The sequence below is a fragment of the Hypomesus transpacificus genome, chromosome 15 (assembly GCF_021917145.1).
Source record: "Hypomesus transpacificus isolate Combined female chromosome 15, fHypTra1, whole genome shotgun sequence".
Taxonomy (NCBI): Eukaryota; Metazoa; Chordata; class Actinopteri; order Osmeriformes; family Osmeridae; genus Hypomesus; species Hypomesus transpacificus.
Genome location: NC_061074.1, coordinates 8091372 through 8106794, shown reverse-complemented (window position 1 = coordinate 8106794; position 15423 = coordinate 8091372). Strand labels below are relative to the sequence as shown.

At 40.3% G+C, this 15423-nt stretch overlaps 1 protein-coding gene across 8 annotated transcripts; it reads left to right on the top strand.

The window, feature by feature from the left end:
* Positions 1–7865: 7865 nt before the first annotated feature.
* Positions 7866–14704, top strand: eif4h (eukaryotic translation initiation factor 4h). Of its 8 annotated transcripts, none has more exons than XM_047035799.1 (8): positions 7867–7973; positions 10083–10270; positions 10361–10425; positions 10524–10620; positions 11791–11862; positions 12216–12365; positions 12552–12667; positions 13658–14704. In XM_047035799.1, exons 1-8 carry the CDS (start codon positions 7909–7911, stop codon positions 13667–13669), a joined length of 765 nt encoding a protein of 254 aa, XP_046891755.1. In that variant the 5' UTR covers positions 7867–7908; the 3' UTR covers positions 13670–14704. The 8 variants fall into 8 exon arrangements, with proteins under 8 accessions (XP_046891754.1, XP_046891751.1, XP_046891755.1 ...); XM_047035796.1 differs by having other exon boundaries at positions 11791–11892; XM_047035798.1 differs by lacking the exon at positions 13658–14704 and having other exon boundaries at positions 7866–7973; positions 10089–10270; positions 12552–13651.
* The last annotated feature ends 719 nt before the right edge of the window (positions 14705–15423 follow it).

The window sequence follows — 15423 nt, the reverse complement described above, 5'->3', positions numbered from 1 at the left end:
CAACGGAGGTTGAGCGTGCTGACCCCCTGCTGAAGTCAGCGTGTTTAAATTCTGCCTTTTACTTTGCTCATTAGCAGATCTCCACAGACTCCACTAGCAGAGCAGCCTGTCATAAGCGCTGGATGCCAGTTATCCACCACGGAAAACGGCTTTAGCAGTTCCCCTCAGACATTTCGATTTAATGAATGCAGAACTGCTAACTTAGTCTGCTTCTATTTCTTAAACGTTACCCTCTGTTTTTAGTCTATTACTCTTTGGCCCCATCCACTTCAATGTCATCCTTTATTTTCTCTATTTCCATTATTTTCCTCTTCTCTTTTAACCCTTTGGTGTGATGTCTGCATTGACTTCACCCAACCGTAATAAGCCTCACTACATCATTGTATCCCTACAGAATCTCACCCTTGGAATGGCTTGTATTTAAAAAGGGCAACACTGAACATGAATAATGAATTCTGGGGTGGTAGCTATGTTTAATTCATCCAGTTTCACATGCTGTCTAGATGAAAGCCTATCTTCTATTGTGTGTCCACATTTGGCCAAAAGTCATGGGATTGTGGGATGACAATTTTCTCGAAATGTGAAACTGAATGTCAAAAGTCTGCAGATTTTATAATTAATTGTTTAAGATTAAATGAACATGTCAAAGCTGTGATAAACCTTTTGCTTTATGACATAAAAGGCTATTAATTGCCTTAGTGAGTCTCTCCACAGCAGCGTTTCAGCAGAGAGTATAGCAAGTGGACACAACTTTTTAACGTTGGTTATCATCTGTTGTGTCACAATCACCTCATCCGAGTCTCACCATTTAAATGTGAATCACTGCAGCACTTAAAACTGGCATTCACATGAATTACAACTTTTTTTTCTTCTCCCTGTTTTGATGAAATCCAGTTAATTTCATGCTTGGGTATGATAAATGGTGCCGCCCTATGAGAAGACAATGAGTGTGGAGGCAGAGGTGTAATCAGTGCTTGGTGCTGGCAGCCTGCAGGGGTCCATGTTGTTGTGGGTTGTGGGAGGATAAGAGAAGCTTCTACAGCTGTGTAAGGGTCTCTTCACAAACACTAGAGGCTGGTACTGGTAAGCAGCACTCAGAACCTGTCTTCAACACTCACTCCCTTGAGATACGGGTCGTACAGGTCAAGCTCTGAAAAGTTAAAGAGCTCACCACTGATTCGCAGAGTCCTTGGAGCAGACATGCCACAATCATTACACCCGTGTCATTGCCCAGCACAGTTTGAGTTTACCAGTAGACACTTCCAGTTTGCCTTGTGACGCGACAGTAAACATGTTTGCTGTCTTTAATACTAGACTTGTGTGTTTTGTCATATTATACATTGCCTGTGTGTGCATGTGCCCATGCATGCACACTGATGTAAAATATCCTTCAGTTAATCATGCCTGCTTTCTCCTTTCTCAGACCAATATTAAATTACTATGATTGTCTCAATCCCTCATGCCCTCTAAACTGATCATGTGCTCAGAAATTCCAATTTCTGTCTAACAGTGCATCAATGTGCCAGAGGAATACAGTCCTCCACTGATGTTTTCAAGCGGTTTCAAATATGAAACATTGCAGTGTATAAAGTAGCCGAAGGGAAAAAATCCAGAAATATAAATGATCCACATTGCCACACAAAGTTTACACTTGAATGACATCAATAACCAGTTGCTGGTTTGTATATGGTTAATGTACAATAGTATTTTGAAACCTATGTTGTTAACCTATGTGATCAACAAATACTTCAGGTCTTAAAGGTTAAAAATTGTTAAAACAAACAAGACAAGATATGCTGAGCTGTTCACTGATCAGACTTTTGTGTTTTCCCGTGATTTTACTCTTGTAACGTCTTGCTCTACTGAACAAAGTGAGAATACTGTACACAGCTAGTATGTTGGTTGGTTTATGTGTTTTCTTATTTTGAGAAGCAGTCTTTCTGATGTTCAAAGACGACAACCTCCGATAATGGACAATCATTATAACCTGCCAAGGCCCTCTTTTCTAAGCCTCCATGATACGTAAGCATAGGGTTTCCTTTCTGTGTGAGCAGAGGAGACCCACATCTGAACGTGCCAAGGAACATTAGTAGTGCCCCCATTTCAAATATTTTTGTCTAGTTGTAAAGTAAATTTTACATGACTAGTCTAGGAGGGTTTGAACTGGAAGTTGTTTTTATAACATGCCATTGATGTTGCTCAGCACTAAAGGCGTTTAGAATGTTTCAGACATCCACCTTTAAACTTTTTTTAACACAGCTATTCTTGAAACTATGTACAAATTAAGTGTGACAACAAACAATGAATAATTGATTGTCACTTGTCTCTAATGATTATTATGGCAAGACAGTTTTTACGTTGACAACTGAGCTTCCTTCCCTAGTAAGGTGTAGCTGATTCTCAAGTGTCCAAGCATCCATTTGTTCAGTCAGCAATTCTACTCAAAATCCGAAAATAGGTGCAGACTATTTCTTATTATCACAATCGACCACAATTGACCATGTTGCAAGCACGTAAGAAATTACGTGAAACAGTCTCTAAAACCATAAATGCAAGAAAACTTAAACAACACGCCAAAAAGCAGCCAGTTGCCACATGAGCTGCGCCAACTCTGCACCTCCGCATACTTCTGTCCCCAGGATTGCTATGACTTAAAATAATTGGTCGTTGGTAAATTGGCAGTGGTGAAAGTATTGATTGAAAATCTGGCTGGTACTATGGTTGGTGAACTCTGAACATGGGGGGGGGGGGGGACGACGACACATAGTCTAGATAGCAGAAAACCAAACGTAAATAAAGGCATAATAAATACATCAAATGTATTTAATTGAAACCGAAGATCTGTTACAATACAACATTGTTTACTTTCTTTTTGCTGCCTTCTCTGGACGACTACATTGGGAGTGTCGACATGAGGAAATATATGAATGAGGTTGCTGACTATAAAGCAATTGGGTTGCCAAATGCAATACGTCATTGCGATCAACAGGGATTGGCTGCGTTGTATGCCTTTTCTCTGAATTCTGGTACTTGGACCTGTCCTCAACAGCAGCCGGATTTCTACCAGGCTCTTCCTTCAGGTAACATAATATCATATTACCAATGTTTGAAGCCTCTAGAACTTGAAAATACATTTCTTTGACATAATTTGAAAACTCGGTTTTCAATTCGTGACTTCGGGGAACTGTAGGCTATTGTCTGTCTGAAGGAATGCCGCAGTAGCCTATAGATACTATAACCCCTACAGATTTGACAATTGGGAGACATAAACTATCGCTGCTGATACTGTTCATTGTAGATATGACAAAACGCATCACATAATCGTGTCAAAGGTCAAAATAACGAAATTGAACGTGCGGTTATTCGCCCATGCCTTCCTGCAAATTCAAGTGATTGTGGGTTGCTGTGTTTGGTTTTTGAATGCATTTGATTAGTAAACAGTCTAATATTACTTTTGGTCCTTTAGTGTATGTTACAGACTGCTTGCATGTGCATAATATCTGTTTTTGTGTGTTTTTTTTCAGGCACGTCTTATGGGGAATTATAAGCACGCCAGAGGAATGGTTGCAATATAGTTATATTGTGAATCAAAGTTGTATTCGCTCCCCTTTTACTAGCGGATTTGATTTAATAAAGACAGGCTAATAGGCTAGATGAGTGCCAGGACTTCCGAGGATGTGGTGCTTTCTATACCACGATGCACCTTCAACGGGACTTCCAAAACCAATGGAACATGCATTGACCATGTGGATCGGTTATTCCAGGCTTTCTCGTCCACTGTCGTGCTCATTGTGCTCATTGCAGTTATCATTGGGATCATTATTATTTCTCTGATTACATTTCATCTCCACAAAAGGAAGATGAAAAAGCGCAAGATTATAAAAGCTCAGGAGGAGTATGAGCGGGATAACTGCTGTCCTAAAGCTGTGAAAGGGAAGCCAGATGTGAGGCAGACCATGATGGTGAGACCCGGACAACGAGCGCCCACAGCAGTCCGGAAAAGTGAGCCCAACATGTCGTGTCCTGACTTCGATGTAACGCCTGGTCCAGACAACGGCTCAAAAGCTGACACTGGACACACGAAGGACCGAAATTATAATGGAAATGTTTTGAAATCCGTAGAGGTTTCTTGATAATGCACACCGTGTTTGTCTTAAAACATGTACATATACATACAGTACAATAAGTCTATATCCATATGATTTGCAGTAGGCAGATAGCGATAGTTAAGAACTAAGCATGAACCGTCTAAATGATAGTTTTAAGAATAATCAGTTGGCGCATTATGCCACAAATGAAAGACCACAGTCTTCATAGGACGATACGAACACCATAATGACTTTGTACACGTGGTCAATCCATCTATTTGGACTGTAAAATGTGCTGGCTTGTACAGGCTGACTGCAAGAGGGATTGTGGGTGTCACAAAATGACACACGTGAGTGGAATTAAATGTGAATATGATTGCTCTAAATGCATACATGCAGTAATGGGGTGGAGTTAAAGACTACGCCAAGCCTGGACGCTGAGTGTTGAATTGTGTATTTTGTAAATCAACACCGACGCGGTCCAGTGGCGAGCATATTGGAAAGGCAAAGCTGACAGCTTCATCTTTATAACTATCATGGCGCTGTCCAGTGCTGAAGTGCTGAAATGATTAGACAATGTGTTGTTGCTACTGTAACAAGATCTTTTCTCCCCCTTCTCGACGTCACGCTGCTAAATAATCCAATGTTTTTGTTTTGTTTTGGCTTGCAATAGCGATGGTAGTGCTTTAATTCCATTGAAAAAGGCTTGAGAGAAGAATTTATTGGTCACAGGTTTAATTTGGCCTTTTTATTATGTATTCATACACTCTCAAAAGGGGAAGCTATACAGAACTATTTTAACCATAGAAGAACCCTCCAAAAAGATACAAATAGAACATGTATCTCTTGATGAGGCTGGAACCACCACTATCTGGAACGCCTCAATAGGACACTTTTCTCCAGAAGTTCTATTGTTATGAATTGTTACACAACTTATAGCACCCTTTGGAGTGAAGACCACAAGATGTATACAGTTTATGTTCATTCAAGTCAATTATATAATCATATAGGACCTTTTTCTTATGTCTAGTTATTCTATTTTTGAGACTGTTAATGTACTTGCTGCTGTTAGTAGTTAGCCTGGTATATTTAGCCTTGTTCTTCTAGTCAGTGCACTGTATTTTAATTGCGATATTTAAGTGTTCTTAATGAGGCATCCTGATTCACTCATGTATCAGTTTCTTGCGTTTGTTCTGCTTTTTGGATCACATTAATACATATTAATATTATCAGTTTTAGAGTAGGAATATTGAAGTGTACCTTATGTAATCTAATAAATATGTTTTTTTGACATCTAAATTCTCGTTTTGTTTTGTTCTGCAGAAAAAAGAGACAAATGGGCATTTGTGGGACAATCATTACCTATTTGCCAAATCTGATTGACAGCAACAAGTGTTCTAGAGAACCTTTGTAAACTGATTACTGTCAATACGCCTAATTACATGTAATTTAGTTAAGTGAAGTGTTAATTGAATTAAGTTATTATGAGATATGACTCATTAAATGACCTTAACTCTAACTAGTCAGACTTGCATTAAATTAAGACTGGAAAAAAACAGTTTCCTATGTCTTGAACTGCCCATACGGCTATCTTAAAGCCTACCCAACATCTTAAATGTTTGTAAAGAAAAAAGATGAACAGAACCCTGTGCTATTAGGGATATAACACTTCTGTTATGATTATATATCTCAAAAATACTTTTCATTTTATTCTTTCCATCTGCTGTAATTTAAGAATCAATAATTTGATGATCACATAAAGAGTGGATGGCTGAAGAACATTCTTTGGTCTAAAATTAGTCTAAATGTTACCCCACCACACAAAACAGTTCTTCCAGCCCACTACACATTAACCCTGTGTGTAAGAAAGTTATAATCACAATATCTCTTCCATACAGTAGGCTGTTACCTACTGTGGAGGTGTGATTGAATTAGAACATTTCATGGTGGGCTGGCAAATATGGTTCTCTATAGCACCTGTAATCACATAATTTAAAACATAAGTTGTCCCCATGGATACAACAAACGGTGAGTGAGGATGTGCAATACTACTGAATAAATACTTACACACAGTTAATGAAACAAAAAAAAAAAAGTGGTATATTAATCCAACACAAAATATTCAGTCCTTTATTTGAAACTCACTGGGAGACAACATAGCTGGCAAAGGATTTCTCCATTTGCAGTCTTATGACAATAAGCCTAAGAAGGGCCCTGTTGTCCACACGTATTCGTTCGAGCCTCCTACTTAAAACACAGATAAGGCCAACAGACTTATTTATATCACTTTTAATCTGCTGCGGGTTTTCCAAGACCTCGCTATCAAATAATTGCATCTTGCCTTAGCGTTGTCAATGTGAGCGTCACTGCTCAGCTTGTGGACGGAGACAAGCAGGCTGCCACCCACAGCTTCTCCACTAGGACAATGTCCCCATTCAAATAGTGGAAAACAAAACACCAATCAATTAGTTTCAGTTGATTCACTAATCTGTTATTCAGACTCTTCCCATAAATCATTTAGTAAAAGGGGGGCCTCGTCGTCTTTTGTTATAATCCAAATCACCAGAGTGATCTCAATTACAGTATAATGTTGATTTGGAGTCGGCTAGTTGATTTCACTCACAGTACAAAGATGACACCACCTGTATGTAAGAATGAACAGCTGTTTACATACACAACACAAAGACAAGCCCTATGGGCCGCTGTCCTGTATGTCTTAGATGTTTCCCTGCTCCTGCACATCTAAAGCATGCAGGACAGCGGCCATCGAGGATATGAACTCAATCATGTGTGATTCACTTCCAGTAATTTAAACAAGTACCTCCCACCTTTACCCATTCAGCAAAATATTATATATTAATGTTTTGTACTCATATTCTCCACATTGTTGCACAATATGTATATTGCAGATATGTACACAACCAACACATTCACAAATATAACATCAAGTGATGATAAAGACAGATTCTGTATCTAATCTTGAACCTGATTGCATAAATCACAATCTCAAGAGCCTTGTTTTTGTCTGACGTTTAATACGAATTCTAATCAACCATTCAAGTTTTTTTTTCGTAGCATACTTTGAATCTAACTCACTTAATTACTGTCCCTTTCACTCTTGGCAGATTGACAAGCACATAATTAGGACTGTATTGACAAAACCAGAATTATTGTAGCCTATTACAAGGCTAGGGTTGTCCTGTATCTCACTGTGGACTATCATCTCCATCTAGTGGTTCATAGAATTACTTTTTATACCAAATCAAAAACGGTGATTACTTTTTCACCTGTTTTATCATGAAACATGTAGGCTACGTTTGGAATGTTCATGTAGTCTGTCTAGCAAAGGATACGTTGTAGCCCAATGATACAGTTGTATAATATGTGTACAAATTATAAGGTTGTAATAGGTAAGATTAGTGATTTAAAGACCACCAACATTTGAGTAACGGTTTGCAGAGGCATGAATATTATCAATAAAATACTTGAATTTCTTTCTCGAATTTCAAGACACCGTGGAGCTGATTCAAACGCCAATAATAGCCTAATGCAAAATAAAATGAGAATATAAATGTCATAATAAGCATACGGCCTGCTAAATATAAAGAGCTAGTCCATTTCGTGTAATTTGAAACAATAAGTGATGAAAGGTTCAAAAAATAAAAACGATTAATCAAATTATTAACTTCGTCTTTGCTTTCATGTCAACCACCATCTGCACAATAGCTCAGGCACTGAAAGGACAACTACTTCAGCATCAGCAACTATATTGAAGGTCCTTCTTCCCCCTACCGCTTTCTCCTGGACAGCAATCACGGCAATGGCGGATTACGATAACTACGATGACAGGGATAGGGCTTACGGTAGCTTTGGTGGAGGCCGTGGGTGAGTAAATGCCACTACATTTTGAGTGTGTAAGTGTTGGAATGGGACCATGCAAAAAAATAGGTATTGTGTCTCAAGAATGTGAGAGCGTGTTTGAATTACTGTGCAAAGGTAGGCCTGTGTGAACCAATCCAGACAGGCTGTACCTTTTTAGCAGCGCTAGCAAGTAACCAGGCTTTTAGCCGCTTATATGAATGGAAGCCGGGGTTGAGGGCGTGGAAAACTCGTGGATTGGTAATGCATAGCTAGCTGCTGCCTAGCCACAGCAAGACCTTTTGAGCATGAGGTTTTTCATTGCGGAACGCATGCTACTTATTAATAGTCAGAGTTAAGCAGTACACACCGTGAACAAATCTATTACAACCTATGGACACGCATGACGAGTTAATTAATCTTGCCAGCATGGCACTTGGCGCCAGCGTTCCTAAAAAAACAGCACACATGGACTGCATGTTGTGCTAGTAGTCAGCAACAGTCGTCTGTGCGGAATGGCCGACCGTCTAAGCAAGCTAGCTAGCTATTTTAGCTAAAGCAACTACCAGCGCGTGATGGTGTGAACCTGCAACATTCCTGCATGCTGTAACTGCATATAGCTAGCTAACCACTGCAAGTGTCGGCTTAAGAAGGGCAATGAATTGATTGGTAAATCAGTCTCCTAAAAACAATCTAGCTGGCTATTGGTAGTGCAAAGAAATAACCAAGTCAGTCTTTTGGTAGCTAACTAGCATTTGGGCCCTGTCTTGTCTCGCCTCCATTATTCATCACGTACAGTCAGAGCAAGGAAAACGAACACTCTCATTTCATATATGCATTTGCGTTCTGTGCCCGATTGCCAATCAATTGGCGTTTCATACCTCCTTGCTATTAACTACATAATCTCGTAACTAATTGCACCTAACAACGCGTTAATGCCACGCTTTCAAGACGAAGTCTTTTAATCCAGTGGTTCTCAATCCTGGTCTTCGGGACCCCCTGCCCTGCATGTTTTAGATATTTCCCTGCTCCAACACACCTGATTCAAATAAATGGGCCTGATAACGACCCATTAATTTGAATCAGGTGTGTTTGAGGAGGGAAACATCTAAAACGTGCAGGGCAGGGGGTCCCGAGGACCAGGATTGAGAACCACTGTTTTAATCAGACTTGCCCAACACATGAAGTTGAAGAGGAATCCAGTTAGGAAAGCTGGAAAATGTAAATATAAAACAATTCAACGACCCACGTCATCCAACTGATTGGATCAAAACATTTGGGGATGCGACATAAGGTTCGTGACCATGACATGTATATCACATCCCGTCCGTTGGCTCCAAGAGAACGTTAGTCAAGTTTCCCAGTCTAGATGGAAAACGTGTCTCAAATGTAGCAGCTTGGAAAGACTAATGTGACCAACCTAAGTCTAGCCCAGTCTATCTTCAGAATATGCGTTGTCGTCGTCCAGTTTGCTTTGACTCCAAAGGAATGCTGGGGGTATGCTGGAACCCATCTGCATTTCTCTCAGCCCTGTCTTCAGGTTTGAGTGGCACTGCCAGCAAGGGAGCCTCATTGGCTCTGGAACCGCCTCACCATTCCCAATATGTAGTGGCGGCAAGAGCCATCTAAAGAGAACATGTTATCTGTTTCCATGGCTCTGGTTGCGGCCTTTCCAACTGAAAAAAAGACTAAACATGGCAGCCTTTCCAACTGAAAAAAAGACTAAACATGGCATACGGGTTGTACTCGATAACTTATTTTGCTTACCCCTTAGGACTTCAATGTTTTGTGAGGTATCAAGTTCCTGGTATCTTCTACATAAGACTTTGGCCTACTTGCATCTTAAAATTAATATTTAGTGTAGACATGTTATGTACATGATATGAAGTGTACAAAAGAACGTTTAGCTCTTATGCCAAGTACAAAGTAAACTAGTGTCCGTCTAATCCTCTGGGCTGTGTATTCCTTGAAAAGTAATCATCTTGAGATTGTTGGTGTGAATGCAAATTACCTGTCCACTTGTCTGACATAAGGCATTAAATATCTTATCGAAGATGTGTTATATGAGCATAGTACATAATTCTAGGTCGGTTGTCTGCAGTCTGCAGTCTCTCATGTGGGGTTTGTTTTCCCCAGACCCAGAGGTGGCGGCGGATCTGGTGGACCCCGAAGGCAGAAGGAACTGCCCACAGAGCCCCCCTACACGGCATATGTCGGCAACCTGCCCTTCAACACTGTACAAGGAGATATAGACGCGATTTTCAAAGACCTTAACGTCAGGAGTGTCCGACTAGTCAGAGACAAAGAAACAGACAAGTTTAAAGGTAAGAACCTTCAAGTTAAGTACTTGAGGCTTAATTCGACACTGTTAATGGTATATTTAAGTGTGATCTTTTTCGCCCCTTCCTTTTTAGGTTTTTGTTATGTAGAGTTTGATGACTTGGAATCCCTAAAAGAGGCTTTGACGTATGATGGTGCCGTGAGTGCTTTAATATGCTATTGTATTTCAACATGTTTGTTTCTGTTTTGTATTTTTTTAACAATAAAACAAATATAATCTTTTGATTTTGTTACCAGCTGCTTGGAGACCGGTCACTCAGAGTTGACATAGCTGAAGGCCGAAAGCAAGAGAGGGGTGGCGGAGGAGGATTTGGCTTCAGGAAAGATGATCGAGGTACCTGTTCCACTTTTAAATGTCCACTCTGCCTTTCAACTTTCTATAAACTACCTTGGTTAACTGAATCCAAACTACGCTATTATTGTCCTTGTGTATGTGTATTTTATTCTGTCATACTCAAATCCAAGGCTGCAATTAAGCAACATAGTTGCTTAATTAGTTACTTAACTATTTACCCCCCCCAAAAAATCATAATTTTACATGAGCTTTATTGCCTTCAAGATTTGTGTAGTATGAAGTCATGAAATCTAATTCTTACATTCATGACCAGTAAAGCTATCAAAATCCTAATTGTGTTTATTTGCGAAGTGTTCACAAACAAGGCATTTACTGTGGTGAACAGGTGCATACAGTTAACATATAATAAACATATTGAATCTTAAAATGCCTAACATTTAGCCACAGACTTGGAACCGAGAATACAAGGAACGCCATTATTCATCCATTCATACTACATCTTAACTATGACTCTCCCTTTGTGTGTTTGCTGAAGGTCGTCTTGCTTACGCTGTAAACCTAGCTTGAAAAATCTTTCCCCCTATTTTGCCTGTATTCTTTAACTATAAACAACACGTTTCTCAATAATTAGGATTCCATACAGGTGTATGATATCTTCTAATGGTAATTTTAATTAGTTTGTAAACCCTTACACATGCCCAATAAACAGATTCAGTAGTCAGTGTGTATCCTCTTTTAGATAAAACAGCTTATCTATGCTAATTACATTTTCTATAGAAGCACTTGAAGTTGCTATATCACACTTTGTCATCAAGTTTACCATTTCAGTTTTCACCTGTTAAGTTTGAAGTACTATTCTAGGCTTCTCAATACCATCTAAGCTAAAACATTTTCAGCAAGCACACGTCTAGTGCCTTAACCCTTCACCAACAAGATCCATCCTGATGCTTTCTCTCCTTTTCCCTCTAGTGCTTGAGCTCTTTCTTTTTTACCTCAACAACTTCATCTTCAGATGTAACTTTTCCCCTAAGCTGGTCCTTTTCTCTACTTCTAGGAAAAGAGGACTTCTAGCAGCAGAGGCTTTCGCTGTAGTACAACTAACCCCTCTGCATGAACCTGTCTTCGCTATCCCTTGGTCCCTAGCTGGAGGCGGCCTGGCCTCTGACCCCGCCATCACCCCGTGTTAAATTCAGCCCTGTCCCCTCACAGGCCGTGGCGGCACTCGTGGTGGTCCCAGAGGAGGGCGCGATTCCAGAGATGACTACGATCATTCTGGAGGAGGTGCGATGAGTGATGAGTCAAGCAGTGCAGGTTGTAGAGTAATCCGCTGGGGGAAAACAAAATTCACTGTGGTCTCTTGTAATGTAAATCGTACTGTCAAAATCGTCTGCTTCTAATGGTATGTGCAGTAGGCATGTGACGTTTCCCCCTCCCCCTCAGGTCTACACAGATTCTGCACAGAGGGTTGTTGTTTTCTCTCTGTCATCCTCCCATAACCATTACAGGAGCTTCACCTCATCCTCATTAGTCACATTGCAGGACTGCTCCAGGTGTGGGGACAAGGACAGGTGTTTAATCCAGGACTTTCTAACCTCCGTTTCCTGCCATACGTTTCTGTGTGTACGTACATACAGGATACAGAGACGACGACTACATGGGAGGGAGGGGTCGAGGAGGTGGTCGCCCTAGCGACAGAAGGGGAGCTGGCGGTGGTGGCGGAATGGGACGTTACAGAGATGGACCACCTCGCGGGGGCCAGACAGACTTCAGAGAACCTTCTGACGGTGGCCCAATCTTTCCTTTTTTTGTCCACTGAGCACTAGCCTCAGGTTCATCTTGGCCCCAAAAGTCAGATGAGGCATCTCGCTTCTAGAACGTTGAGGTTTAACATGCCTGACTGCCCATTTTTACAGCGCTAAACTTTGGTTGTTGACTCATCATTTGTGTCGTTGTCGTATTTCTCTCCGCAGAGGAAAGGGCACAGAGACCGAAGCTACAGCTGAAGCCACGCACAGTGGCTGCCCCTCTAAACCAAGTCGCCAACCCCAACTCTGCCATATTTGGTGGAGCAAAGCCGAGGGAGGAGGTAATTCCCAAAGACCAACCCTAAGAGACTGTGGCCAGGTCTTGGAGCAGGGGAGGGGAGGACAGGGACAATGTTAAAAACGAACAATGCCAACGGAACACGATAAGGCTTCCGTTGGCATTCCTTCCTGACAGTCGAGCAGAAAGACCTCTCTTCCTCCTGAGTTCAGTTTGAGCTAAATATTTATTCAAGAAGGAATAAAAGTCCAGAAATACACCACATACACTCTTTGAGAAATGATACAACACACCCGCACATGTACACATACGAGCAGCTTGTAAATGCATGTCAAACTGTTAAAATGGTTTTTACGTACACCTCTGCTTCCATGTGATTAGTGCCTGCTTTTGTCCTCGTAGTTCTGTTGGGGGGACAGTCATTCACATGTTGGTGCAGTAAAAGAGACATTTCAACAACAACAACTCCCAAATACATTTTAGATTTGTATTGTATGATTTACCATATTTTAGACGCTTGCATTGCGTTGATATGGAATTTACCCCTCTGCTTCACTCTGCGGAGGCATAATTGATCACCAATGTCCCTGTAACAGAATCACCAATGAAGTTTGAAATAGTTAACTTGTCTCTGATGCTTGTGTGGTTAGCATCAGGTACTTGGCCTACTTAGCTGCTTCTTAATGAGGCTGATAATTATGGGTTATTGCACCCTTATTGTCTTAAGAGAATGTGTTCCGGATCCTTCCGCCTCTCCTGCTCAGCACACCGCTTGTTTAGAGGGTTGTTTCTTTAATAATTCGAACCCTCCAACGTCATGATTGGCGTGCCAAGATGCATTCTAGTTATATTGTATAGTTTTCCTAAAAAGTGCAAAATATTTTATGGGTGGGGTCGTTACCTATTGTGAATATCCAATTCCAGTGTAGGATTTGTTTGATTTCTTGTCAAGTCGTTAGTGAAATCCCAGCATTTTAAACCTATCTAACCCTCTTTTTGTTTTTTCTTGTTTTTTTTTCCCCTGTTCTTAAAGAGTGCAGAATAACTGCATTATTCTGGAAGGCTACACTGGATCGACTGGCTTTGTTCACCAAAAATCTTTCAAAGACTTCTCCCAAAGAAAACTGGTGGAGTCAGGCACTGGGTTCCTCACTGCTCACTAACATACAGCAGCATCTAATTGGGTAAAGAGCAATTGGACCCACGGTTGCCATGAGGGGCAGGGCATTGGCATATGTGAACCTGACCCATGCCCCACATCAAAAGGAACTCTGGACAGTGGCTTCAGTTTGATTCTGTTGCCTTTGGGTAAGGATGTTGATGTGTAATGATCTTACCTTTCCAAAGGCAATCGTTTTGTGTTCACCAATGATTCGCCGTTTTAGACATTGCCGTTAAGGCTGCTGTTTTGGTCTTTTTATATATTTTCCTGCAAAATTTCTGCTCTTTGTGAAATGATTATCATTTCATATTCAAAGTTCCACTGTCTTAAAATATTAAATGATTACAATGCCAACAAAAGAAACAGAACCGTTATTGTTGTTTGTGTAATTTTGGAACCCAATTTTGAAAGATTTTTGATCTTAGTCTGTTGAATCCATGCGAAATGGCTTTCTGTAATAATGGAGTATCTAGAAGAGCAAATGAATGCTCACTTGATTAAATCAAAACATGGTTTAGGTAATGCTACAGTCGTTGTCTTGCAAAGTTCTTCCACAGCTTGACAGTTAATGCATTTTATCCAAAACAGGATGGATCACTTAAACCACTGCAAAATGTAAAATTTTTAACATAGGAAATGTGCTGAAAAAAAACAGAAAAAACAAAAAGATTCAACTGCTCTCATTTGTCCGACGGAAACTCAGCTAAGATGTGCTGTAGTTTGCCTTCTCGTAGATCAAGTGTAGATTGCTTTTGAGAATTTGTGTGTTGCAACCATTTTTATTTACATTTTACTGGATATGAAATTGAGAAAGTGATACTTTTTCTTACTGTACTATAGAAGGATCAGCTGTTTTTATTATTTTTTTGGTTCATTTTTCCTACACTGTTTGGCAATAAAATGTATCATCTTACATTATTTCTTAAGAATCTGTTTAAATTTTGGGAGGGGTGAGTGAGGAGAGGCATTGGAGAACTTCTTAACAATATTTAGTTAAGATGAAGAACAGTTAGTTGGCAATTTAGAAATAATACTCTCCCAAGACTCTTCTCTCTTTGCAAGTGGGGAATTCAAATCTAATTTCTACCAATGGCATATGCAGCTTAAAGGAGATCTTTTCCAAAAGCATGCTGTGAACCTTGTTCCCAACTCCAGTGCTTTCCCCTATTTTGCTAAATAATGCAGAGGATTATGTTAAATGCCATTGGGGACAGCATTCTATGCACCGGAGACCACAGTAGCTTGACATGAAGGGATGATCACCAGGACACAGATTGGGCCTAGTTGAGTAAACATGTTTCTGTGGATTTCAGTCGGGGTGGTTTAGAAACGGGGTTAATCTGTGTCCAGGTAACCGACCCACTGTTTGGATCTCTTCGTTTTTTTTTCTGCAAGAGTATGAACATCGGGCTGAAGACGTTGTTATTCTGAACCAAGAGTTGGCTTTGCTATGAGCTGGTGTGTGTTGAGGGGCAGGTGCTTCAGGTGTAATTCATGTCCATATGACCATCACAGGATTTGGTATTTTGGTATTTAATCTTTTGAATAAAACAACTTAATTGAATTATTGTCTCTGTTGCTGCTCAAGTTTTAGAGCCATTTTTTTTTATCAGATGACGGTACCAGTATAAAAAAGT

Bases quoted from the DNA above. Each gene is read 5' to 3' on its own strand.
- eif4h (XM_047035794.1), top strand. From the start codon at position 7,909: ATGGCGGATTACGATAACTACGATGACAGGGATAGGGCTTACGGTAGC. The intron at 10,426-10,523 runs GTGAGTGCTTTA...TTTTGTTACCAG, and splicing joins CTTTGACGTATGATGGTGCC to CTGCTTGGAGACCGGTCACT. The intron at 11,893-12,215 runs GTTGTAGAGTAA...ACGTACATACAG, and splicing joins TGATGAGTCAAGCAGTGCAG to GATACAGAGACGACGACTAC.